At 34.5% G+C, this 27,447-nt stretch overlaps 2 protein-coding genes across 6 annotated transcripts in view; one reads left to right on the plus strand and one right to left on the minus strand.

Annotated features, from left to right (window-relative positions):
- The window catches only part of ARL13B (ARF like GTPase 13B), a 69,309-nt gene that overhangs the window by 28,326 nt on the left and 13,536 nt on the right, over window positions 1-27,447 (plus strand). For all 4 annotated transcript variants that reach the window (XM_040484244.1, XM_040484243.1, XM_040484245.1 and 1 more), the window contains 3 exons: window positions 18,530-18,635; window positions 19,696-19,898; window positions 24,486-24,600. In XM_040484244.1, coding sequence (XP_040340178.1) covers window positions 18,530-18,635; window positions 19,696-19,898; window positions 24,486-24,600 — 424 coding nt within the window. The remainder of the gene's footprint in view (window positions 1-18,529; window positions 18,636-19,695; window positions 19,899-24,485; window positions 24,601-27,447) is intronic.
- STX19 (syntaxin 19) lies at window positions 1,446-14,953 on the minus strand. 2 transcript variants are annotated; one of them, XM_040484248.1, is made up of 2 exons: window positions 13,507-14,953; window positions 1,446-2,776 (listed from the first exon to the last, which is right to left on the minus strand). In XM_040484248.1, the coding sequence occupies exon 2, from the start codon at window positions 2,764-2,766 to the stop codon at window positions 1,882-1,884; it is 885 nt and encodes a 294-aa protein (XP_040340182.1). In that variant the 5' UTR covers window positions 2,767-2,776; window positions 13,507-14,953; the 3' UTR covers window positions 1,446-1,881. The 2 variants fall into 2 exon arrangements, with proteins under 2 accessions (XP_040340182.1, XP_040340181.1); XM_040484247.1 differs by having other exon boundaries at window positions 1,446-2,891; window positions 13,507-14,952.

The raw sequence follows: 27,447 nt of genomic DNA on the forward strand, positions 1-27,447 counted from the left end.
CACTTTTTTGGTTTTCCTTATACTTCATTAATAGTTTCTTCTCAATCTCCTTTATTAACTCTTCCACTTTAGGTGGAAATTTTGGAATACCTCAGGCTCTTCTCTGGGTATTTGATTTTTTTGGATCTACAAACTTTTTAGGTAACTTCATTCTAAAATCACCCACCTCTGGGGCACTTAGGTGGCCCAGTTGGTTGAGCCTGTGACTCTTGATTTTGGTTCAGGTCATGATCCCAGGGTCACGAGATCATCCAATCAGTCTCCTGTAGATTCTAGCTTTGAAATCTATCACAAGTTAGTCTAATTTTTTTTTCATCGCCACTTATATAGTACCTAGTAGTTAAGAATTTGTTTTGGAATCAGACAGCCTGGGTTCAAATTCTGATTCTCACAGTTTCTGTGACCTGGGACAGGTTACTTAACCTCACCGTACCTAGTGTTTTTGTGGGCAAAACTGTAAAATTATTAGAACAATGCTGAGACATAACACACTGTATTAACCTTGAGTGTTAGTAATGCTACCCCCACCCCCACCTCCATTCCCATCCTAGTCCAGGCTTCCACCATCTCTTACTGGGATTGCTGCATTACCCTTCTGGTGGTTTTCTATACCTGCATCCTTGTCCTCCACTCATCTGCCTCAAATCCATTCTAACCCACATACAGCAGACAAGATGATTTTTCTCAGATAAATTACATAACGTCATTTACAGGCTAGAGACAGTCTAAGGGCTTAACATTGATTATACTTGCTGTAAACTTCGGACTTACATGGCCAACAAAGCCTTTCATCTAGCCCCTGCTGACCTTTCTTAACTTTATCTCTTACCTCATTACTCCTTTCTTACTATGATACAGATGTACTGCCCATTTTTCTTGAAACAGAGTAAGTTATATCATCCTCAGGTTCTTTGTACTATGTCTGGGACATACTGTTCCTTGTCCTCATCATTTAGATATTCATTTAATGTTCCCTTTCAGAGAGGCCTTTACTGACCACCCAAGGAAAAGAAGCCATTCCAAAAGTCAGTTTCTCAATACCTTAAGTTTCTGCCAAGAGCTTAACAGTATCTAATATTTATATTTGTTTTTTTACCTGCTTTCTCCATTAAAATGTGAATTCCAAAACTCTATTCCTGTGTGAGTTTAGACTATATCCCTAGCCCATTGTGCAGTGTTCAGCTTCACCGTAAAGTGATAGAGAATCTTTTGAGAATGCAATTGCCTTTATTTTTTACTTTCTTTGCCAACCTTCCTGATCTGTATTACAATGTCCTGAATGGACCCAAGTTCAGGAAAACAGTGCCTTACTTTCTTAGGCCTTAAGCTAGATTCAGCTCTCAGTTACCAACCAGACTCTTCATTCAGTACATAGTTGGATTTTTCCATGATTTGTTGACCACCAAGTTAACTTACCCATCTGAGCATAAAAGATTTGACACAGCTTCTGGTTTGATTTTAATATAGCACTTTTTGAGGTCTTGTTTCATGCACTTAATTTACCACTGAAATGCTCTCAAATGAGCCAGAAGGATTGGTTAAGCAGTTGTCACTTACATTCATCTTGTTAAGGCATTAAAAGTTACAAAATACATAATAGAGCTTGGTACCTGAACGGAAACATAAGATCATTGATCTCATTTTTAGTAGTTAACTTGTGAGTTTAAAGTTAACTACCTATACTGTTTTTGGTTTAATAAATGACTTGCTTTGTCCCTGACTGAAGAAGTTTCTGTTGGTCTAGCAGATAAGGGCTGAAGAGGAAAATTATGACTTAATAATGATGAAAGGTATGTGAATGGATCTGTAAAATGAAGAAAGATGCTGAAATATGGGACATCCTTCATTCTACAACTGGAAAAAATGTCTAAAATAGCTTCTTTATTTTGAGCCACAGCACGGGCAACACCAACAACACAATACCTTACAAGGATTTCTTTTTTTGTATTTTACAGCAAGTCCAAATTTCTCTTTAGTAGTGTTAACATATTCTTTTGTACCATTCACTATCATTTCGATATTGTTGATGCTTTCTCCTTGTTCCTCTACTAAAAGAGATATCTGAATGAAAAGGTCCCTTAAATCTTTTATTTGGTTCTCCAAATTAACAAGTTCCTTGTGTCTTTGTTCTATCTCTGAGAGTTGTGCTTTAGTGATAGTGATTTCTGTAAGTAAGCTTTCATTAAAAACTTCCCATTTGCCTTGATAAAGCATATCATTTACTTCTTCTTCAGGCACTTCTTTTCCAGCAACTTCAAGCTGACGGAAAATAAATGTCTTGCACTTCTCCTGCTTTGCTGCTAATGTATCATTGTATGTAAACATTGTTTGCTGAAATTGGCGGAACATCGCAGCATGCTGAGATTTAAGTATCCTTGTCACCACTGCTGATGGACCATTTTCAGCCTCTGACTTCTTAACTTCTTTTACTAAATCATCCAAACCTCTGTTAATGTGTTCTGCTTGTATTTTTATCTCCTTTGTAATGCTAGACTCTCTCTTAAGTAGACTAAACCTTCTCATTGAAGCCACCAGACTTCTCTGTTGCTGCCCAAATTTTTGAACATCATCTGTCAAATTGTTAATACTCTCCTGTAGTTTTTGGATCTCATGTAAGTGTCTCTCAGCTACCGGCTCTCTTTCATAAATAACAGCTTGCTGCAAAAACACCCCTTGTTCTTCTGCTTCTGTAGTCAACACATGCCTGTCTCTGGAGAGTTCGATTTCTTTTGTTCGTTGCTTTAGTTCTTGAAGTCGGTCTTTCATCTTCCGTTTCCTTTTAAGAAGCAAAAATGATTGTGTTGAACAAAGAAAAGTTTGGCATTTTCTCTCAGTAACTGTTGGCTTCACATAGCTAATGTGTGTCTCCCAGGAAAAATCCTCCTAGTTTTCTGAAAAGAGTTTGAAAAATTAGAAAAATCAGTAAGTATTTCCTCATAAAGATAACTGAATAGGAAAAGTAATGTAAAATAATTTATAAGTTACTGCATACCCTGTGGGCCTACTATGAGTCCTGTTCGGTTGGGTGAAATAGCTGAGAAAGCAGTGATAGAGATACAATTGCCCCCAAATAAGTAGTTCAGTCTCATCTCATGATTCTGCCATTTAATAGATTTTTGTGCATCTAGAGGATATATCTTAAAATGGAAGATTTGACCATATCGTCAACTTTTAGGAGTAAAAGGGCACTTTGAAAATGCCCTTATTACTAAAGATATTGTTCCTAATTAATTTGGTCTATGTAATGTTAAACTCATTTGCTAAATATGCATTTTAGTGACAGGGCAGATTCCATAGGAAAGATGGAAGCAATATAGATAATATTGGATTTTTTTTTTTTTTTAATTTCTGAGGCTTCTAGATTGATTAACACATTTGACATAGCATTGTTTTTTTATCTATTATATACACATATATATGTATATATATATACATATCCATTATATCCACATATGCTTGGTTTGATTATGCTGATTCCGTATTCTTAGCATTCCTTTGCAAAGATATCCAGACTTAGAACAAAATTTCTACCAATTCATATTAAGTGCTATTTTTTCAGAAATGACAATATATAAAATGCTATTTTGGGGTGCTGATAGGGTTGACATCACATCCTGTGTTGGTAGTTATCCACAGGATTAAATTTGGTGTACATTATATATACACACACATATATACATGCATACACGTATATACGTATATAATTTATATATACATATATATGTGTTTAGGTCTATACACATGTATGTATATACACATATAATTTATATGTACATATATTGATTTATGTATATGTACTATATATACACTCATTGTTATGCATATATATATAAAATGAAATGAGTAAGGGGAATGCAAACTAATGTATTCTCTGGAAAACAGTATGGAGTTTCCTCAAAAAGTTAGAAATAGAACTACCCTATGATCTAGCAATTGGATTACTAGATATTTACCCAAAGGATACAAAAGTAATAATCCAAAGGAATACATGTACCCCTATGTTTATAGCAGTATTATTTACTTCCAAATTATGGACGTGTGTGTGTGTGTGTATGTATGTTATCTCACTGGAATTTAGATAAAAACAAAAATATATTTAAAAAGACAATCCATGTTAATAAAATATTTTCATAGAACATCTTGACTTTAGAAGGGCATTTAATAATGCCTTTCATGATATTTTTGCAGATAAGAAGCTGTTGGGGAGTTACAAATAGTGTGTTGAACCACACATAATATCAGTATAAGCCAGAGAAAAATCAGCCAGTATTGCTAATGTTATGCTGTTATGCTATGGGATGTAAGTGTTTGATATTGCTTATGCAAATATTTTTATCAGTGATTTGGGTGTTGTCACAGAAGGCATACTTATCAAATATGTTGATGACACATAATTTGGAGAGATCTTCAAGTACAGAGTTGGGATTCAAAGATTAAAATAGCATAGAACACTCTACTAAAAGGAACAAAATTATGTTTAACCAGGACGGATATAAAATATTGCAACTAATTGTTTAGAAAGCATCTTTACATCTATAAAATGGAAGATCCTATCTTCATAGCAGTGCTGATCAAAATAACTGGAGGTTTTAGTTGATTATGAGCTTTATATCAGAATAATCACTATGCTTTCATGAATGATATTGTCATGTCTAGATTGACTAAGAAAGATATTTGTTCCACTGACTTTATGTTAGTCAAAGCAAATGAGAGAAGGACTGTGTTAAGTTCTGATGTTTTGAGATAAGAATTCAAAAATTGGGAATTTCCATACTATCACGGGAAGGTTGAGATTGGAAGACAATCTCAGGGGCATAATACAAGGAGAATCACTGAAAAGAATGGAAATACTTTTCCTGCAACAGAGATGTAGGGAGTATCTACAACTGTTTTCTGAAATGTGTAGGTCTGTATCTATAAGAGGGACCAGACTTAAGTTGGCATTAATCCAAGAGACATGAGTGGAAATTACATGGAGAGAGGTTTGATTTAGTGTAAAGAAGACTTTTCAAATGAGTAGAGTTGTCCCAAAATAGAATGAACTGCTTCATGAGTTAATAGGCTTGTTGTCACTGGAGATGTTCAAGATTCTTGATTGATGACCCAGTTGATGATGTGGAAATGAGACCTGCATTGCACGAAAAGTTAAACCAGTGTCCTAATAATATTCCTTTGGTTTTGAAGGACTGACATTCTGTCAAATAATTATTGAGGTTTACTATATGCAAAGTTTTAAATACTGTCGTATTTATTTAATAGTACCTGTCCTGGAATAATTTACTCTATAAGGGGAGATGGCAATATACAATTAAACAAATAAATGAGACAATTTTAGATCTTGATGGATCAATTAAGCAAATCTTCTCTAAGGTGGTATTTGAACTATGAGACCTACTGTTGAGAAGATGAAGAGCCATGGGATAGTACCCAGGCTGTAGGAAATGGGGTGCCAAGGCAATGAATTGGATTCCAGAAAGAAGCCTTATAAGTTAGCTAATCAATTTCCACATTTTTCTTATGGGAAAGTTGAGAATCAGAAAAGTTAAATGTCTTACCCAGAGCTTGTTAATGGTAGTACTGGTTAAATAATGCAAGATTTCCTGGCTTCTAGACTAGTGCTTCTTCCAGTGTGAGATATATAATATAAATTTTACAGAATATATATATATATATATATATATATATATATATATATATATATGTATATTACATAAAGCTGGGATCATCTATATGCTCTTTTGTATTCAGTATTTTATTAAATGTCTGATGATCATGCTGGTGAAGATATTTAAAAACACTCAAAAACATTGGGAAGTGATTGTAGAAACTTTTTCTCACGTGGCAACTTTGTGAAAGCAGAATTACCACCCATAATTTACTATATACTTCTGGTAAAGACTCACCCTCTTTCTGGTGTAGAGGGAGGTTGATGCTAAAAAGTCAGTTAGCTTAATGATGTGTCTTGAATAGCTCCCTACTGTTCTTTGTTTGGTTTAGCATTATTTATTACTTCCTTATCTATATGCTCTCTCTGGTATTACCTTATTGATGCTGACAATAAACCCTTCCCCTTAGTGCTTAGGATGTCAGCTTGCTTGTAAACTTTGTCTTTTTTTATTTTTATTTTTGGCTGAGGTAATTTCTTTATTTTACACTGCTTTTCTTCCAATCTCCCCCTCAACTTAATTGAGGAATAATTGAAAAATATAATTGTATATTATTAAACTGTTCAGTGTGATGACTTCATATACATTGTGGAATGATTACCAGTTTCAACATAATGAATACATCCTTCACTTCACATAATTAGCCTTTTTTTGCATGTGTGGTTAGAATACTTATGATGTACTCTGAGCAACTTTCAAATATATACACCATATTATTAACCACAGTCCCCATGCTGTACTTTATATCCTCAGAACCTATTTTTCTTTAAATTGAAAGTGTGTACTCTTTGACCTATCTCAGCTCATTTCAGTCTTTCCCCAGCCACCATTCTATTTCTATTCTGTTTCTATGAAATCAAAAAAAAATTTTTTTTAAGATTCCACATGTAAGTGACACAATACAACATTAGTCTTTCTCTGTTTGGCTTATTTCACTTAGCATAATGTCTTCCAGTTTCATCCATGTTGTTGCAAATGTAGAATTTCCTTCCTTTATTTTTTAATTTAATTTTTTTTAATTTGCATCCAAATTAGTTAGCATATAGTGCAATGATGATTTCAGGAGTAGATTCCTTAGTTCCTCTTACCCATTTAGCCCCCCCCCCCCCACAACCCTCCAGAAACCTTCTGTTTGTTCTCCATATTTATGAGTCTCTTATGCTTTGCCCTCTCCCTGTTTTTATATATTTGTGTTTCCCTTCCCTTATGTTCATCTTTTTTGTCTGTTAAAGTCCTCATATGAGTGAAGTCATAGGATTTTTGTCTTTCTCTGACTGACTAATTTCACTTAGCATAATACCCTCCAGTTCCATCCACGTAGTTGCAAATGGCAAGATTTCATTCTTTTTGATTGCCGAGTAATACTCCATTATATATATATTATATATAATATATATATATATAATGTATATATATATTATATATAATATATATATAATGTATATATATATTATATATAATATATATACCACATCTTCTTTATCCATTCATCCATCGATAGACATTTGGGCTCTTTCCATAGTTTAGCTATTGTCGATAGTGCTGCTATAAACATTGGGGTGCATGTGCCCCTTCGAAACAGCATATCTGTATCCCTTGGATAAATCCCCAAAACTTTGTCTTTTTTAAATTGGCTTTTTAAATATGATTTTTTTCTCCTCAAATTAGCACACATAGACAGTTTAAGAAGTCAAATCACTTCAAAGCTTGTAAAGATATACAGCCGACCCTTGCCTGCCCCACCATGCCTCATTTCCATTTTCCCATTCCCAAAGGCAGTTGTTTCCAGCCCCTGAGCTGTATGTTACTTTTAAACTCTTTGTTTCTAGGTAATTTGCTTCCGTAGGTGTTTCCGCTTTTTCAGTTTTAAATATTCTATTGTATCTCTGCTATGAAAGATGTGGTTTAACCACATTATACCCCCAGTCTTCCCTCAATTTTTCCCTCTCAGTATAGTTATATCACAATTTTTGGTTAGTATTCTGTGTTTACATTATTCTCACTACCCAAATATTACATATACCAGAGTCACAAAAGGTAGTATGGCTATATTTTCTTTCTCAGATAATTTTTTTCATTGTTTCTAGGCCTTTTCGGTGGATAAGGCTAGGAAATGTGTATTTTCACTTTAAGAAAGCTTTTTGTTGGAAGTATTTGCACATATACAGAAAGTGTCCCAAATAAAAATGTATAGTTTGATGATTTTTCACAAAGTGAACACATCCATGTAACCACTACTCAGATCAAGAACCATGTAACTTTTAAATTTCTCTTGAAAATACTAATTACCTCAGGTTTTTAGTTGCTTAATTTTGTACATGTGCATTATTACTTCACTCTAAACTCTTGACTTGAACTGAAAATACCCTCTTAATATATTCAAATATAGTAGGTATTCTTTTTCTTTTATTTCATGTTGTTATTCCATCTTCTGAGGCTTCTTTCTCGAAACCCTCTAGTATGACCTGATTTACTACACAGCTTCTATGTTTGGATATTTTTCTCTTTTCTTGTGTCTTATCTCCTCCTGATTCCTAGTTCCTCATCTCTATTCTTGGTTTATTCCCTTGATTTGGGGGCATACCATAGTTTCCTTTTAAAACATGAATGTGGTGATCACTTATATTTCTGAAAACATTTTTATTCTATCCTTAATACCGGAATGACAGATTTTCTGCAGATATAATTCTTACTTGGAAATTATATTCCATCGAATTTTGAAAACCGTGCTGCATTTTTATCTAACATTCTTTGTCGCCCTTAAGAAATCTGCCATAGAATTCCTGGTATTTTAAATAGGATCGTTTTTTTCCCCCTTCCTTTCATAAAAGTCTTGGCCTTTTCTTTTTAATTTCAGTGTTCTGAATTTTCACAATAACGACTTGGGGTACATCTTTTGCATTTATTTGCTGGAAGTTGAATGATTTTTCAGTCTGGAAATTGATGTATTTAGGGTTTTTTTTGGGGGGGAAAGGAGGTTCCTAATTTTTCAAAAACTTCATCTTTTCCTTTCTCTTTGTATTACTTTCCTTAAAATTCCCCTTATTTGGATGTTAACTTTCTTAGCTATTCCTCTAACTTCCTTAGTGTCTGAAAGGTAAAGTGACTTGCCAGAGGCCACATAACTAAAAAGTGGCAGAACCTCATTCAGATACAAGACTACCTGATTGCAGATCTGTTCTTTTTCTGATTTCTATAGTGACTAGAAATAGGTTATCCTAGTGAAATATGCTCTAAATGAAGTTGATCTATATCAAATAGTGTTTTTAGTATAAGTACTATAATAAATTAGTATAATTACTATAAAGACTAAAATAAAGTTCTTGCAGAAGGTAATATAGTATATCAGAGCTAAAATAATTATGTTGTTTGCAGCTTTATTATAACCTGTAGTATAATTAGACCAAATTAAGCACTTTACAGTTTAGAAGAGGAAAAAGATTTAATTCTATCTCATATACCTATGTTACAGAAAGTCTCCAAGAATCTTTGAATCCTATCCTTGATACCATGGTAGAGATAGGTATTGTTATATTTTGTTTAGGCTCACAGTCATAGGCTGAGATAAGAGAGATAAGAAGTAATACTTCATTTCTATAATGTACACAGATTTCTGTTTTCTACTAACCTGTTCCTATGAATTCTTACAGCTACAATGTATATACTATGCTTTATATAGTTATGTTGTTTTTTTTGCACTTTTATTTTTGAAAAAACTGACTTTTATCCTTGATAACATGGGAAAAAGAAAAGACTGCGTATTAGAGGCTCAGATGAGAGATGGGGGTGGTAGGGACCAAAACAAAACAGATTCTGATTTTTTTTTTTTTCAATGTTTATTTATTTTTGGGACAGAGAGAGACAGAGCATGAACGGGGGAGGGGCAGAGAGAGAGGGAGACACAGAATCGGAAACAGGCTCCAGGCTCTGAGCCATCAGCCCAGAGCCCGACGCGGGGCTCGAACTCACGGACCGCGAGATCGTGACCTGGCTGAAGTCGGACGCCTAACCGACTGCGCCACCCAGGCGCCCCACAGATTCTGATTTTTATATTCATGAAAATTAAGTCCTGTTTAATGCTTATCTATGGCTAGGTAATTTTTGGCAATGCTTAAATTTCACAGTTCTCAAGAACCGCAGTGTCCCCAACTTTCTCCTTGGTTGCATGGTTTAGAACAAATCCTGAAACAACCCCCTCTAACATTTTTATGGCTGGATAGATATGGTTTTCTTTGTTTGTTTGTTTGTTTTAATTAGCAATAAGTGATCAGTACCATCAAAAGCCTTTTTCTCAAGCATCATAGTTTGAAAAAATGTTTTAAGGAATAGAATATTTCAGATTGCTATTGTAACACAGTATGCCTTTGTAAGTGCTTTTAGAAAAGTAAATTTTACTGTCACTGATTTTGGGAACCAACACATTTGACTCTCACCCTTGTTAAGGTTGTCTTTTCCTGGGTTTCTGTTCTTGAAAGATTAGTTCCCTTGTGTACCTCATTTTAATATTTGTTTTTTCTTCACATTTTAATATTTGAATAAAACATGCTTCAAGGAATCCTTCAAAATATATTGATAGTATTTTCTATTCATTAATACTAATAATTTTTCCAGAAAAAATCAAGTAAATATTCCACATCTTTTATTCTGTAGGTGTAAATATGTTACTGATATTAAAGGAAAAACAGACTTCCTTTCAGTGCTATGTATCATGGCATGCATATTATAGTAAATAATGCTTATATAAAATCAGTGATACAGTTTATACTGTGTTGATCTTCATTTATAGATCCAATGCCTTTCTTTCTTTTCTTTTTTTAAATGTTTTATTTTATTTTTTTGAGAGACAGCATATTTCTTTTGAACATTTAAAGTGTATTTATGTTAAAGATACCTTAAATTATTAGATTATTTCTGGTTTCTTAGGAATAAATTCCTTTGTTGTGGCCACAGACTGTTTCTTCTGGTGGTGGGCAGGTGTATTTTGTGACCTTTGTCAGTAGTAGGTGATTATATTATACAAGGATGTCCTCAGTGCTCTGCATTATGGATACATCCTTAACCCATTTTTTGTTTGTTTGTTTGTTTTTGGCATGACTAGGGCCCTCTGGAGTTTGCCTTCTTAGCCCAGGTACTATAAATATGGGCTTGATTTTTCTCTAGTGCTTTTTCTATAGCCCAGGTATATACATATGGGTCTGGATTTTTTTCTTACTGATTTTTATAGCCTCAGTGGATACCTCACCTCCCACTGTAATCCTGACATTAAATCCAACAGAGATTTTCCTGTAACTGTATATGAACTATATTCTATTTTTTTCTAGTTTACCACTTTAGGAAGCTCAGTTTTAGTCCCCTATTATGCACAAATTCTAAACTGCAGCCTCTAAGGTAAAGTATTTGCATGGAGTTAGCTTTAATTCCTGCTTTCCATTTTGGCTGTGTGTTGCCTCTTCAATTCTAGCATCTGGAAATTTCCCTTTCTTACTTCAAATGTAATGATGCAATTTTAAATTTTGTGCTTTTTCCCTTAAGACTACATCAAACATGTCTACATGTTTTGTTTTGTTGTTTTTTTTTTTTTAAATGTGTTTTATTTTGAGAGAGGGAGAGAGAAGTCCCAAGCAGGCTCCGTGCTGTCAATGTGGAGCCTGACGTAGGGCTCCATCTCACAAATCATGTGAATTGAAACCATGAGTCGAAACCTTAATCAACTGAGCCACCCAGGCACCGTACTTCCATATGTTTGTAGCAAGAGGGTGGGATATCTGTATATCTTGACTGAAAGTCATAGGTGATTATCTTTACAGAGTTAACATAGTTCAGAGTGTTCCTTAAATTCTTCTTAATCTGCCCCAAAATTGACTTAATGTAGGAGGTACTCAGTTGCACTTACATGTTACATATAAATTGTATTTCCTAATAGTTACCTTCTCATAAGTACATGCATAACTATTTCCAATTTAACCTCTTAATTTTACAGCTTCATAAATTAGAATATTAAGTAAAGTGAGACATGTAAGTATATTAGAATTTGAAAGGTGGAAGAGACAGAGTTCATGAAGCCATAAATGTGTAATTGCTTAGGCTACATGAAATTGATGAGACTACCATTATATATAATCTTTCTGTACCTTAAATGTATTTTTCTTAATGTTGAAAGATTTCTATCCAAATATGAATCCTCTGTCAGTATGTTTAGCTTACTGTGTTGCTATACAATTTTTAATGGTACTGTTAATAACTGACTTATCTTGAGCTTAGACAGGATATTTGCAGAAAGAAAGAAGACTAATTTATAAATATGGTAATCAACTTTGACAATTTGTTCTGGGAAATAGAAAAGTAAACTTTGTATGATGTAAAACTTTCTCTGCCCTATTACAAACAGGGAACATTCTCAGAAACAGAAATATGAATAAAAATTACCTAATGCTTTAAGAAACATATACCCTGAGACAGATATTTGCAGACTTATAGATTTTTTTAGTAAGAAATTTCTTTCTACAGTTACTGTATTAAATACACTATTTTAATAAATGTAACCAGTTTTTATCCAACATGAAATAGAGTATTCTTTTGCTTTTATGTGTGAAGACAACTTGTAACATTTTCCTAATTCAAAGTGAAAGCATCTGTTCATGGAAAATTCACTTCTTGGGCTGCTTAAATATGGAAAGCAAACTAAAAAGAAATATTGAAAATTGCATATATTTTTCTCAGAGTTTAAATTATCTCATATTTTTTATAATGCAGTCTTTCAGTACTTTTTTATTCTACTCATTTGTTGTAAATAAATTGTTAAATTACCTTGCGTAATGTAACAATAAGACCATTTTTGTTTAAATATTTAAGACTTTGGTATAATTTTGAACTCCCACTTATCTTATTAAGCTGTACATACATGAAAAGATTTTTATATTAAGTTTAAAACTACATAGCCATGGAGATAATGTGTTCTAATTATATCATAGCCAACTTTCAAGTCCACCCTTAAAACATTTAATAAAAGTCATTATTATTTTGATTGAAAATGGGCTATTTATTAAGATCTAACATGGTAGGAATTATAAAATAACTTTGAAGAAATATCAAAAAATAAAATAGGTTTTGGTTAAGCTTCTATAGATTACTTAATTCTGAACATATCAGACTACCTATATATGTTGCATTTAAATAGTACTGACTTAAGTTTTAAAACCATCAAATCAAATATATTTACATTAAGTTTTATAATTTAAGTACTTAGGATATACTTAAACATTAAAATATAGAATATAGAATATACTGAAACATTAAAAATCTGAGTACTTTGATATTTTTACTGTAGTCCTTTTACAACAAAGTTATTATCTAATTTCTTCCAATTTAAAAGATTTTCAGAAACAATGAAGAAATTAAGATATTACAGGAAATTATCTTAACTTTAAAAATATTATACATGTGTGTCAATGTGTATATGTGTATGGACATAAATGTCTTTTCACAATTAAATGTAAAAGTATTCTGAAAGTAAACACAGTATGACTAATTTATAGTCTACAAAAGAAAGCATTTTAAGTTTGTTTTTAGAGGATCTGATTTTCTAGTGTTTCCAAAATGAGAAGTTATTTTTTAAAGGAATTAAAAGAAAAAGTTGATTTTTATTATAGTGGTTTATTTCGAAGAGCTCTAAACCCAAACCTTATTCAAGATATAGCAGTATAAATGAACAGATCAGTTACCTGGTCGAAATCTAAGCAAACCAGTGACTTTAATTATCTGTTGAGCTATTTTTAAATGTCACACATTTCAGTCTATGGGTGTCTTGCATTGAAAAGTACAAAAAAGTAGTTTTATTTACCTTTGTCTTGTTCTTTTTGTTGCTTTTCCACCTGCAGTGTTGGAGTCCTGCCCTTGAGAGAACAGCTGAATTATCTGTAACGTTTCAATCAAATTATTTAAGCCTGTGTCTTATAGTTCACAGGCTAATTTCTGTATGGTTTTCATCTAGTTAATGTAATTGAAAGCCAAATAATGAAGTCAAATAAGTTAGATGTAGAGTTGTCCTTTTGCTGTTAGTATCAAATGAGAAGAACAAATTGCTTGCTTCACACCTGGAGGATCCGGTTTTGCCTGTTAGCTGCCTATTCTTTAGATTAAAGGAAGATCGTTTTCATTGGAGCTAGCCGGTAACAGGAAGTCCTTGTTAAACTGCCTACATAGAGCATTTGGCACAGGCTCTGTAATTTTGATCTTGTATTATGCATAAAAGATATTACGAAAGAGGTGGTTTGTCTTTAAATAGATGTTGCTTTGCTTTCTTTAGGTATTAAAACTTGCTAAATATTACAGAATTTGGAATAAATAGGAATGGAAACAAGCTTGGGGTGAAGACTTTTTGTTCCATTTACTCTAAGATGATTGAATTCTGCTTTATTTTAGGAAATCCCAAGGGCTTAACTCATGAAATCATTGAATTTCAGAACTATACCAGCCAGAAAAGAGCTCATATTTAAACCTTCCACTTCACTCTTCTTTTTACTTATACTTGCTATTTTCACTTTAAAATAGTTTCAGCGTAGAAAACCTAAAGGTGTGCAGCAATATGTGATACTGTTTATAATATACAGTACAACAATTCAAAATTAATTTTCACTGGAGTGAAATACTTACAGGAAGTATTAGAAATGAAATTTCTCTCACCTTACTGAATTTTCTTACTCTCCCTTTTTTTGCTGCCTGAGTTGTTATGATTTGAGGGTAAGAGGAGGGAAATTGCTATATCCTTGGATTGTTTCCAAAATAAGAAATAACTCATCACACACTTACTCTTCACAGCACTCTTTGTGACAACAAATCACTGGAAACAACACAAAGGCCCTTCCATGTAGGCCTGGCTGAATAAATGGAACATCTGTATAATGACTGTTTTATTCATTAATAAAGAATATAGTAATAAAAAAGATTTCTTTATACTACAGGGTAATTGTAGAATTTACAATTAAAAAAAGCATGCTAGTGCACAAAAGTGTATATAGTGTAGTAGTTTTTGAGGCAAAAAGGAAAGGTGGATATACACACAAATACTCCTCCCCGCCACCAATCAATAATGGTGAATTTCCATAGTCTCCAAATTGTGTACTTTAAAATACCATTTCCCCCATATATATGTTTATATGTTCAAAAAGAAGCAATGGGAGGATAAGCTAAAAACTAATGAAAATAGTTACCTAGATGAGAATGGAAGGAATAGAGAGAGGGACAGGGACAGAGATGGAAAATAGTTCTGATTGTACCTTGTTTTTACAGTTTTGAATTTGGAACCATATAAACGTTTTAAAAATTAAATCTTAAAATAATAAAACTGTATGTAAAAAGCAAAAGAAGCCTGAAACAAATGAACGTGGCTACATATCTAGATGTTGGCATAGCCACACAGAGAAGCATTATTCCAAGTAATTTTAAAAACCAGTATTTTGACTCATGCATCTTTTGTGGGATATATGTTAGAGACAAAAATAACCACAATGAGATCTTAACCTGCATTTGGAAGTATTTTTAGTAATAATATTGGTATTGTGTTGAAACTCTTTATACTGTATGGTAAATTGTTAATGTCGGTGTGATTACAAACTGAAGTTTTTAAGTATAAGAAAAAAGAACTACAGGGGCACCTGGGTGGCTCAGTCAGCTAAGCGTCTGACTTCGGCTCAGGTCATGATCTCGTGGTCCGTGAGTTCGAGCCCCGCATCAGGCTCTGTGCTGACAGCTCAGAGCCTGGAGCCTGTTTCAGATTCTGTGTCTCCCTCTCTCTCTGACCCTTCCCCATTCATGCTCTGTCTCTCTCTGTCTCAAAAGTAAATAAACGTTAAAAAAATTGAAAAAAAAAGAAAACATCTTTCCTTAAAAAAAAAAGAAAAAAAAAGAAAAAAGAACCACAAATGAAGCTAACTAAAAACTAATATTTGATTTAAAATGGAAAAATCACTATGAGCTCATGATTTAATTTTTTTCTAAACCAATTTTTCCTAGCTCTATCCACTGAAAGGGTCTAGAAGCAATGGCTAGTCAATAGCAGTAAATGCCCATAGTCCCCAGATTTTGGTCTTTAAAATACCAGTTCCTTCCTTACTGAAAGGAATCAGGGCACCTTAGAGAAACTGATGATTTCAGGTCTGGGACATTGTTTCTTTTCTTTTCTTTTCTTTTCTTTCTTTCTTTCTTTCTTTCTTTCTTTCTTTCTTTCTTTCTTTCTTTCTTTCAAGTTTATTCATTTTTGACAGAGAGAGAGAGAGACAGAGCATGAGCAGGAGAGGGGCAGAGAGAGAGGGAGACAGAATCCGAAGCAGGCTCCAGGCTCTGAGCTGTCAGCACAGAGCCTGACGTGGGGCTTGAACTCATGAACTGTCAGATCATGACCTGAGCTGAAGTTGGCCACTTAACTGACTGAGCCACCCAGGCGCCCCTGGGATATAGTTTCTTATGGGAAAGCAAAGAAGCTATCAAAGATTACTGGAGTTGTGCCAAAAGAACACAGGAGCTAGTTCAAAGAGGACTCCCAGTGACCAAAAATCTGTAACTTTGAGCCTCAAAAAAGAACACTGACTAAAACACATTATCATATACATGTGTGTTTGAGGATATTTAAGTAATCTCTACCCCCAACATGTAGGCTCAAACTCCGGACCCTGAGATCAAGAGTCACATGCTCTTCTTCTGACTGAGCCAGCCAGGCACCTCTAAAATCCATGAGTTCATAATGATATCTATCCCTCCACAAACCAAAGAAAGCAACTTGATTACCTTGGGAGGTTGATAAGGCACCAATTCACTCTTAGGAAAACTAGGAAATGAAGCAAAGGATCAAACATTTATGTTGACTTTTGTCTGAATTGTATTTAAGCATTATCGAGTAGTTGATGAAAGTTTATTCTTTAGACAAAACATAGCTAGTAAACTCAGCAGGAATATAGAACTAGAAACATCATGATTTGATAAGCTCTTGTAAAATAATGAAATTAAGCAAAGGTCATTATGCCTGTTAAAATCATTAGATGAAAGAAAGGTTAGTCGGGAACTTTATTTTGGACGAATCAAGCTGACTCTAGACGAATCCACTGATCTATTATAATATCACTAAAGCTTGTATAACTAGATGTAATATTCCTTCTAAGTATCATATTAGCACTATCTATGCAATATGCTTGTCATAATTTCAACCAGTACATCTAACTACAGATGTCGCATCTACCGATGTGTATCTAATTACAGATACAGGAAATGCACGTTAAAATGACTTCATGAGGAGGGTATCAGCTGAATCGTACTAAACACAGGAAATTCTATAGAAATAGGGCTTGTTTTGTTTTACAAATAGATGTCATAGGAGGAAAAGAGGTGGTGGTGGTAATGTTGCAGGGGTGGGTGTGTTGGGACTGCAGATGATATTGATTCAGAAAGATGTAAACGAATACACTGTAATGTGTATCTTGTTTGGATCTGAATTTGGACATAACATAAAAAATATCAAGGAATGTTAATTTTTTTTTAGGCATGATAGTGTATTATGGTAATGTTTTTTAATTTTTAATTTGCTGGGTGAAGTAACTTGGCAGGGCAAGTAAAAGATAGTAGGTGAGCAAGAATGGCATAATGTTGATAATTTTTAAAGATAGGTGATAAGGGTTCATTAGATTTATTCTATATATTTGTTAAATAACATACTTGGCTCTGAAATGTCTGTCAAACCCTGACCTTGACAGCGTTTTATTAAACTTTTGTCCTCTGCCATCTGATAGGCAAACGGTGTTATTTTGTAGTAATTCCTATTTTTTAATAATTTATTTTAGTTTTTCATTTTGTTTTTCCTCAATATGCTCCTGATTGTCATGTTTTTTATGCCCAATACTATGCCAAATAAATTAAAAGTGGCCCCGGGGTGCCTGGGTGGCTCAGTCGGTTGAGCATCCGACTTCTGCTCAAGTCATGATCTCGTGGTTCATGGATTCATGCCCCCCCACCGGGCTCTGTGCTGACAGCTCAGAGCCTGGAGCCTGCTTTGGATTCTCTCTGCCTCTCCCCCACTCGTGCTGTCTCTCTCTCTCTCTCTCTCTCTCTCTCTCTCAAAAATAAAAATAAAACATTTAAAAAGTGGCCCCACCTCTCCAATAGGTTGCACATTTATGTGGACATATTCACACACCGAAAATATAGATGAACTCCAATAGTACAGGCTCAGAATGAATGTCTGGGTGTTTGAAAACATGATACAGTTTGTATTTTAAGAAAATAAGGACATGGGGTGCCTGGGTGGCTCAGGCGGTTGAGCGTCTGACTTTGGCTCAGGTCGTGATCTCGTGGTCCATGAGTTCGAGCCCCACGTCGGGCTCTGTGTTGACACCTCAGAGCCTGGAGCCTGTTTCAGATTCTGTGTCTCCCCCTCTCTCTGACCATCCCCTGTTCATACTCTGTCTCTCTCTGTCTCAAAAATAAATAAACATTAAAATAAAAAAATTAAAAAAAAAGATATGGACATAATTAATGTGAAAGCTGGAACTGATTGCTGAGGGCTGTGGAAACTAGCAGTCCACTTCTTTTTCTCTTTATAGCTTGTTTTGTTGTTGGCCTATTGACCTATTGCTTATTTTCTTGACACTTTTGATTACTTGATTTCCTTTTATATAGGCCAAATCTTACAAACTTATTTTAGCAGTAATAAATAAAGTGAAAATGATAACATAGATACTACAATACTCTCTGAAACCAGTATGTTTTGTAATCAGTAGGCTTAAATCTTTAGACTAAGAAGAACATGATCAAAATAATTCTAAGTGACTTTATGCTTATATATTTGCTATAAAACTACTTCATTTATGTCTCTCTAGGTTGGCAAATAAACAAGACAAGGAAGGGGCTTTAGGAGAAGCTGATGTGATTGAATGCCTATCTCTGGAAAAATTGGTCAATGAGCACAAGTGCCTATGTCAAATAGTAAGTTTTTGGTGATTTTTTGCCCTATGAGATATGTTTTTGTAGAGGTGATAGGCAATTAGGTGGTAGGCAGCTAACAAGATAATTTATTAGTGTTTAAAAAAATTTTTTTTAACCCAGGAAATCACATTCTCCCTGTTCTGTTGATAGTATTTAATACTATAACATTTGTTTTTCTGTTTGGTTGTTGCTTCCATAAACTATCTTTCATGATCTCCAAGACTTTACATTTGCTTTTTGTTTAAGATATTGCTGATAGGAACTTTAAGTTACACAAACATGTCATGCTATAAATTTTGTAGAGGGGCGCCTGGGTGGCTCAGTCAGTTAAGTGTCTGACTTCAGCTCAGGTTGTGATCTCACAGTTTGTTGAGTTTGAGCCCACATCGGGCTCTGCTATCAGCTCAGAGCCTATTTCAGATCCTCTGTCCCCCTCTCTCTGCCTGTCCCTCACTTGCTCATAGTCTCTCTTTCCCCCCTGCCTCAAAAATAAGTTAAAACAACAACAACAACAAAAAATTGTAGCATGCTCTACTATAAATACAAAATGTAAGTGTAGGAGAGGTTATCAGGAGTTTGGAAGATTTTATCAGGAGAGTTATCCTACAATCTTAAGAGGTGGACAGAAGATTTAGTCACTCCTTCTGGCTTCAGAAGATGGCCATTAGGGTGTCAATCTTAAAAGATGTTCAATGCTATAAATTCCCTGGTATAAGGAATTAAAACTTTCTGCTGTTTTTAATAAGTAGGGGCATTTTTCTTCTGGCAGTGCAGTTTTGTCTTCCAATGAGTTTGTTTAAAATTATAATTGGCACTGCCGACTTCTTGTAATGTCTTTCACAGCTTACAGATATTATCCACAAAATATATCAGATTATATGTACTAATGTTTAGTAATCATTGCAAAGGTGTGTTTTATAAGTTAAATAAACAGACGCTTCATGTAATTAATTAATGGATTAGTTTTGATTTGCCAGTAATTACACTTAATAGTTTATAAACATTTTTGTGGAGAACTCTTAGTTTTAATCTTTAAGTCAAATAAATTTCGGTTTCTCAGGAACCTTGTTCAGCAGTCTTGGGCTACGGAAAGAAAATTGACAAGTCCATTAAAAAAGGCCTTTACTGGCTCCTACATATCATTGCAAGAGACTTTGATGCTCTAAATGAACGCATCCAAAGAGACACAACAGAACAGCGTGCTCTTGAAGAACAAGAGAAACGAGAGAGGGCTGAACGAGTGCGAAAATTACGAGAAGAAAGGTAAGTAGATGAATTTTGTACCACAGTGCATTTGAAAAGTCCAGAACCCCACAGTTTTATGAATAATTTTATAGTTTTGTCTATTCAGTTTCTCCTTGCTATATGAAGGAAGATACTAGGTAAATATTTCATTTCTGTGGATCTTTCTCTACACAAGTTTGAGTGAGAGGGTACTAATTTTCTTAGTGGTGTTATAGTAATTAAATTTATTCCGTAGGTATTTATTAATTCCCAGAATTTGAAGATTTTTCTCTCTTATTTCTTATGGGTACCATTAGTGTAGCGGTTCTCAATTCTTGGGGTGATTTTGTTTCTCAGAGGACATTTAGCAATGTCTGGAGACATTTTTACTTGTCACGGCTGGGAGTAGGTAGAGTGCTTGCTACTGGGATCTAATGGGTAGAGGCCAGGGATGCTGCTAAATATCTTGTGATACACAGGACCATCTCTGATAACAAAGAATTATTGGGCTCAATATGTCAATAGATTAAGAAAGCCTTTCTGAGGCACCTGGATGGCTCAGTCGGTTAAGCGTCTGACTTTGGCTCAGGTCATGATCTATTGGTTTGTGAGTTCGAGCCCCATGTCGGGCTCTGTGCTGACAGCTTGGAGCCTGGAGCCTGCTTCAGATTCTGTGTCTCCCTTTCTCTCTGCCCCTCCCCTGCCCGTGCTCTCTCTCTCTCTCTCTCTCTCTCTCTCAAAAATGAGTAAACATTAAAAAAATGAAAAAGAAAGGAAGAAAGCAAGCAAGCAAGCCTTCTTTAGTCTAAGCAAAAATAGAAGGTAAGCTGCCAGTGGATCTATCAACTAAAGTAAAATCTGATCTTCAGCACTAGTTTTGTCAGAAAGTAGATTAAATTACAGTGTCTTGCTGCTGGTGGGAATGCAAACTGGTGCAGCCACTCTGGAAAACAGTATGGAGGTTCCTCAAAAATTAAAAATAGAACTACCCTACGACCCAGCAATTGCACTAGTAGGCATTTATCCAAGGGATACAGGTGTGCTGTTTCGAAGGGGCACATGTACCCCAATGTTTATAGCAACACTATTGACAATGGCCAAAGTATGGAAGGAGCCCAAATGTCCATTGATGGATGAATGGATAAAGAAGATGTGGTGTGTATATATATACAATGGAGTATTACTCAGCAATCAAAAAGAATGAAATCTTCCCATTTGCAACTACATGGATGGAACTGGAGGGTATTATGCTAAGCGAAATTAGAGAAAGACAAATATGATGACTTCACTCACATGAGGACTTTAAGGTACAAAACAGATGAACATAAGGGAAGGGAAGCAAAAATAATATAAAAACAGGGAGGAGGACAAACCATAACAGACTCTTACATATGGAGAACAAACAGAGGGTTACTGGAGGGGTTGTGGGAGGGGATTGAGCTAAATGGGTAAGGGGGATTAAGGAATCTACTTCTGAAATCATTGTTGCATTATATGCTAACTAACTGGATGTAAAGTAAAAAAAAATTGCAATGTCTCGGTATTTTAAAAGATGTTTTAAAAATTATTTTTAAAATACGTTGCTTGAGAGCAAACTCTTAAATGGAATTTAGCAAACTCTGAATTAAAAAAAAAAGTGATTATATAACTTCTACCATGAAATCATTTATAATAATCTTAATGCTGGAAGAAAGTACTCAGATTTGATTAGAAGTTGAGTTTAGTACTTAATCCCATGATTCTTCTTTCTTTCTTCACTGGATTGTTATATGGTAGAGGAGGGGGAAAATGAAGATTTTTCAGTGAGTTCCTGTAAGATATAAAGTTATCTTCCATATACCTAAATAATATTGGCTTTCTATGTACTTTAACATAGCTGTAGTCTGATAGGCAAGAACTCACTAAGTGCTCTTGGTGATGCCTTTGTGAGATGCTTCCTTACACTGTTGAAGAAACCCTCTGATTACTGGTATCTGTCATTTAATTCAGAGATAGGACCTAAAGGAAAGAAATATTTCTAGAGACATACTCTCCATCTCCAAGTACTCAAGAATATGAGCAGATCATTCATCTAGGTCTCTCTTGATACCAGTGTGAGGTTTTATTTTGGTAAATGTGAGAGTCTTTGGGTTTTTTCTCCTAGTGTATCATATTTTAGTGATATAAAGCTTGGTACAACCAATCATTCATGGAAGTATACCTTTTATGTATTTATAAAAATAAAATACATGACCACACGTTTCTGAAGACTCTTTTGTTTTTCTTCCACTAAGAAAACAAACAATGAAAAAAATTTAGTTGGAAAGAAGTCGTCTAATGTTAGTCACTTTTTTTCAAGTTTTTACTTTTTCCATAAAGATATTCTAGATGATGTTAGGACATGTTGTGGCTTTTGTGATACCCATTCTCCTTTCCTCCTTTTTTCCTAGCCACACCACTTCTGGTCTGAGGCCTCTCCTGTTGAGCAGAGAGACTTTGGAATTAAAAGTGGCATTTAGAGAAGAGTTATTAAAAAAAAACGAAAAAACTTTTTACTTAATTAAAGGTTCAGATATTTTTGAAAAATAGTAAAACATGCTGTTGTTGATATCTGAAAATAATATGTCAGTGCCAGAAACCTGAAATTGCTTACTAATAAATGAATAACATTACCATCCTGTAGGTATATTCATTTACAGAGTACTTTCACATACAGAGTAGTTTGCACAACCTTATGAAGTACATATTTTTATAAACATTTATGGGAAAGCTGAGGCTTAAAGATCTAGATATAAGTCCAAAGTCACAGAGGTAATAAATTGCAAATCTCTAACTCTTGGCTTCCTAGGTTTAGAATGAAAGGATATATATTTCCAAAATAGAGCATAATAAATGTCATAGTAATGAGCATTCATATTACCATACTTACAGTGTAGTTGTAGATCTACAATACTTATTCTTCTGTCTTCAGCTACTTGTTTATTTTTTTCACTCCAACAAATCTATTGAGTAATATCTCTGTCTTGAATTCAGCATAAGAAACTGACAATACAGAGATGAATCAGATCTGGTCCCTGCTCGTAATACATGCAGTAGTACAGTAGAGGAGCCAGAATTGTATGGAAACATTAGTTAAAATATTCAGTGACTTTGTTGTTTTATAGAGACTTGGAAAGACATATCTATGTTACCAGGGAAAAACCAGCTAGTTGGACATCAAGAAGCCCCAGGGATTGGCATCAACTTGGTAAAACAGACACAACACAGTTCTTATATAACTGGCCAGGATTTTTAGTCTTGACAACTCATTAAAAAATGGCGGGGGGAGGGGGGGCAAATTTCTGCCAAGGAAGTCCTCTACAGAGGGACCCTAGTATATTAATTTATAATTAAAAGCAGAGCTTGGTGGTTGCCAAAGGGGAGGGGGTTGGGGGTGGAGCAAAATGAGTGAAGGAAAGTGGGAGGTACAGACTTCCAGTTACCAGAATGAGTAAGTGTCAGGGATGAAAGGTACAGCAAAGGGAACATATTAGGTATTATAATAGAGTTGTATGCCGACAGATGGTGACCACACTTATGGTGAACATCCAGCTACTCATTTTAAAAAGTAACTTATTATTCTTCATGTATGGGGCAATATTAACTATGAATCACAGAGATAGTGTATGTTTCAGTAGTAACTCATGTGGAAATACTTAATCTGAGTGATATAGAGCAACTTAGTTTTATAGTTTCTTTACTTCTTTGCAGCAACAGTTGTTATCTAGTCCATATGTGATATACAGTTTGACACAGCCCTGAAGAAGGCTGTTAACAAGAGGACTTATTTGTTAACATCAATGAAGAGGACCGCATTTGTTTGGGAGAGTAATTAACAAATCTGTGAATATAAACCTTTGGCACATAGAAAATTAATTAGCAACTATCACTGACATTAAGGAGTCAGTCATAGGGAATGTTATTTTTGTCAACATTTCCTTTTTTTTTTTTTAATTCAAATGATTAACAGTGGAATATTACTCAGCCATAAAAAAGAACAAGATCTTACATTTGCAACAACATGGATGGACCTGGAGGGTATTCTGCTAAGTGAAATAAGTGAAAGACAGATACTGTGTTTCCATTTACATGTGGAATCTAAAAAGCAAATGAAAAACAAAGTGAAACAGACCCAGAAGCACAGAGAACAAACTGGTGGTTGCCAAGGGAAGGCGGGGGGGGGGGGGGGGGGGGGCACAGGCAAAATGGGTAAAGGGGAGTGGGAGGTACAGGCTTCCAGTTATGGAATGAATAACTGATGGAGATGAAAGGTACAGCAGAGAATATTATAATAGTGTTACATGGTGACAGTGGCTACCCTTGTGAGCATAGCATAATGTATAGGCTTGTCACATCACTATGTTGTACACCTGAAGCTAATGTAATATTGTGGGTCAACTATACTTGAAATAAAAAGTTCCAATTATTACACGTGGCTAGGGGCCTATTACCAGAAGTAAGGATTTCTGAAAATCTCCTAGTAATTGAAAGCCATGTCCAGATGTTTAACTTACTAAATTTTATAGAGTTAAGCCGATTACAAATGTTCTTACACATGGTTCAGCGTTTTCTCATAAGGAATTCCAAAACTTTTCCCTCAAACAATAGAGAACAAAGAGAACGAGAGCAGGCGGAACTCAATGGAACCAGCAGCCTGGCTGAGTTGGACTCCGAACCAATTATTGTTAATCCTTTCCAGCCAATCGCATCTGTCATCCTTGAGGTACGGATGGTGGCAAATGTGATTTTTTCTATCTTAAGTTATAAAGTTAGAAGTTGAGAAAGGAGGTGGGGAGAAGTGTTTCACCAGAGATTATTCGTAAAAGAAATTAAATGGGAGAGATGGATTAAAGGCTTACTGCTTTTTTTTTCCTCGTAAAGTTTACTTTTTGATCTGATATAAAAAAGGAGAGATGACTCGTGAATTAACCGAGAATGAAAACGAAGATTGAATGTGGCAACTGCCATAATTACTGTCCTGCTAAATCTATTTTTTCTTTTTTGTCGTTTATTTCATAGGATAGTGCTGTATTTACTCTTTTTTACACTTTGTCCCTGTATTGCTGTTACTATCTCTTTAAAGTAATATTTGGATGCCTGTGATGCATTTTAGAGTATGTAAATGATTTTTTAATTACTTTCCCAGAATACTTAAGAATGTTGGAAACTATAAGTTCTCCTATATATGAGTATCATTTATTTTAATTTTGATTGTCAGAAATTTTACCAAAATTAACTTGTAGATTTTAATCATGAAGAAGGAGCTGTGTATGTGTGTCTGTATGTCTCTATCTTCGTTTTCATTTCTCCACTGGGTGTCCAGAGTTTGCGCTGGCCCTGCTTCAGTCACCATCCGCAGCCATGCCTCCTTTGAGGCAGGGCTTTCTAAATCTGCTCTCCATTCACTCAGAGCTTAATGTGGCAGCTGGCTCGCTGGTCCCACCTGTATGTTCTCCATTCCTCTTCCCCTGTCACTGCCTCCTTCCACACAGGTCCTCATCTGGAAAGGTGGATGATTGTTTCTTCCTTGGGGCTGCTGCTGAGGAGGGAGGCAGCTCCACAGGTAAGAAGATGATTGGATAGTTTTGGTATTGCTTTATTTTGCAGAATAATTGGTAATAGGAGATATTTTGTCTTGGGTTGCTTCGATACCAGAAGGTTAATTGTATTTAATCTTTTTATTAACCCCGCCACATTTACCTTCAGTATGTGCTTTTCTAAGTACATTAAAGCTGTCTTAATAACGTGACCTATTGATTTATCTCTATCCTATTAAATACCATGTTTTCCAAGTTTTGTTGTATGTTCTTTAAAAAATATTGGTAGACAAGGAAACCAAGTTTGACTTTGCACTTTGAAGCATTAATTTACTCTATATTTGTAATAAAGTTCACCTTGTGGATAATGACCAATTATTTTATAGCACCACAGTTGTAAATTACTTAGAAGGCCTTAGTCCTTCTATCACCAGTGTATTTTTCACAATATAAAGATGTGAGCAATACGGTGTGCAGCATAGCATACCTTATATGCTGAAGCAAAGTCCCTGAACTAATTAGTGGCATGTGGAAAGTTACTATGCTTTTAAACTGTGCTAATTTTAAGAAAATAATCAGTAAAGAAATGAAGTAAATGAAAACAAATGACCTGAAGTCTTCTTTTTACTGAGCAAGTATTTTTTCCTTCCGTTAAACTTGTCTTTTAAAATGTTTGCGTTTTAGAGAATCACCTTGCATTCCTTTGAATTTACTATAGATTAAAAAAAAAAAATGGTGAAGTATTCGTTCCAGAAGAGACTTGTCAATGGTACAAATAGTAACAAACCTAATTATACATGAGCATTTAGGATAAGGTAAAGGTGACATTTTATATTTGAGAGAAAAGGGAGATGGAATAACTGAACAATCATTTGGAAAAAAGTAAAATTAATGAATAGCAAATATCAGATTGAACTCCAGAAGACTTAAATGTGTAAAATGTGTAAAGTAGCCTTAAAAGTACTAGCACAGGGGCGCGTGTGTGGCTCAGTCGGTTAAACGTCCGACTTCGGCTCAGGTCATGATCTCGCGGTTCGTGAGTTCAAGCCCTACGTCGGGCTCTGTGCTGACTGCTCAGAGCCTGGAGCCTGGTTCTGATTCTGTGTCTCCCTCTCTCTCTGACCCTCCCCCATTCATGCTCTGTCTCTCTCTGTCTCAAAAATAAATAAACGTTTAAAAAAAAAAAAAGTACTAGCACATAATATAGTTAAATATTTGCATATACTTGGAGAAGGAAAACTTTTAAAGCAGGACAATTAAGCCACAAATCATAAAGTAAAAAACAGATAGGTCTTATTATATTTGTTTTTAAAGATCTGTTCTACAAAGCTAAAAGCAAAAAACTCTAAACAAACTCTAATGAAAAATATCTGAGACACGTAAGACAAACAAACAAATAAACAAACCCTTGGCAATTCCTATGAAAATAATGAGAATCTAGGAGGAAAAAAAAAAAGGTTTTGGGTTACCATGGATAAAAGTAAAAATAAAAATGACAATAAGTGTAGTTGATAGTTCATTTTCACTAGCAATAAAAAAAAAATGAAACTAACACTAAGGTAAAAATATGTATTTATTAGTTTGGTGGACATGTAAAAGATAGATAATGGTATACAGGGATTGAAAAAGATATGGGGAAATGTCACTCTCTTAACCTTTTGCCTGGAGTGTAAAAGCACTGTTGCTTTTCTGAAGGGAAGTGTTTAGTTACCTGTTGATCCAATAGTTCCACTGTTAGGAATTTATTCTAAAAAACGAATTCCATAACTGTATTTGTTATAATGAAAAATTGAAAATAATTTGTCTACTGATTAGGAGTTGGTAAATTACGTTATAACCTTGAAAATGATAATGTAATTGATGAAAGTAGTAATAGCTAACACATATAACTAACACTTTATTATGCATCAGATACTAGTCTAAGCACTTCATATATTTGTTGACAAGGAAAGAAATATACATTCTTAAGTAAAAACTTAAATTCTTTTTTGTTTAAAAAACAAATGCATAAAATAAATATGCATATATAGAGA

Source organism: Herpailurus yagouaroundi, unplaced genomic scaffold, assembly GCF_014898765.1.
Source record: "Herpailurus yagouaroundi ecotype Mexico unplaced genomic scaffold, PumYag 162, whole genome shotgun sequence".
NCBI classification, from domain to species: Eukaryota; Metazoa; Chordata; class Mammalia; order Carnivora; family Felidae; genus Herpailurus; species Herpailurus yagouaroundi.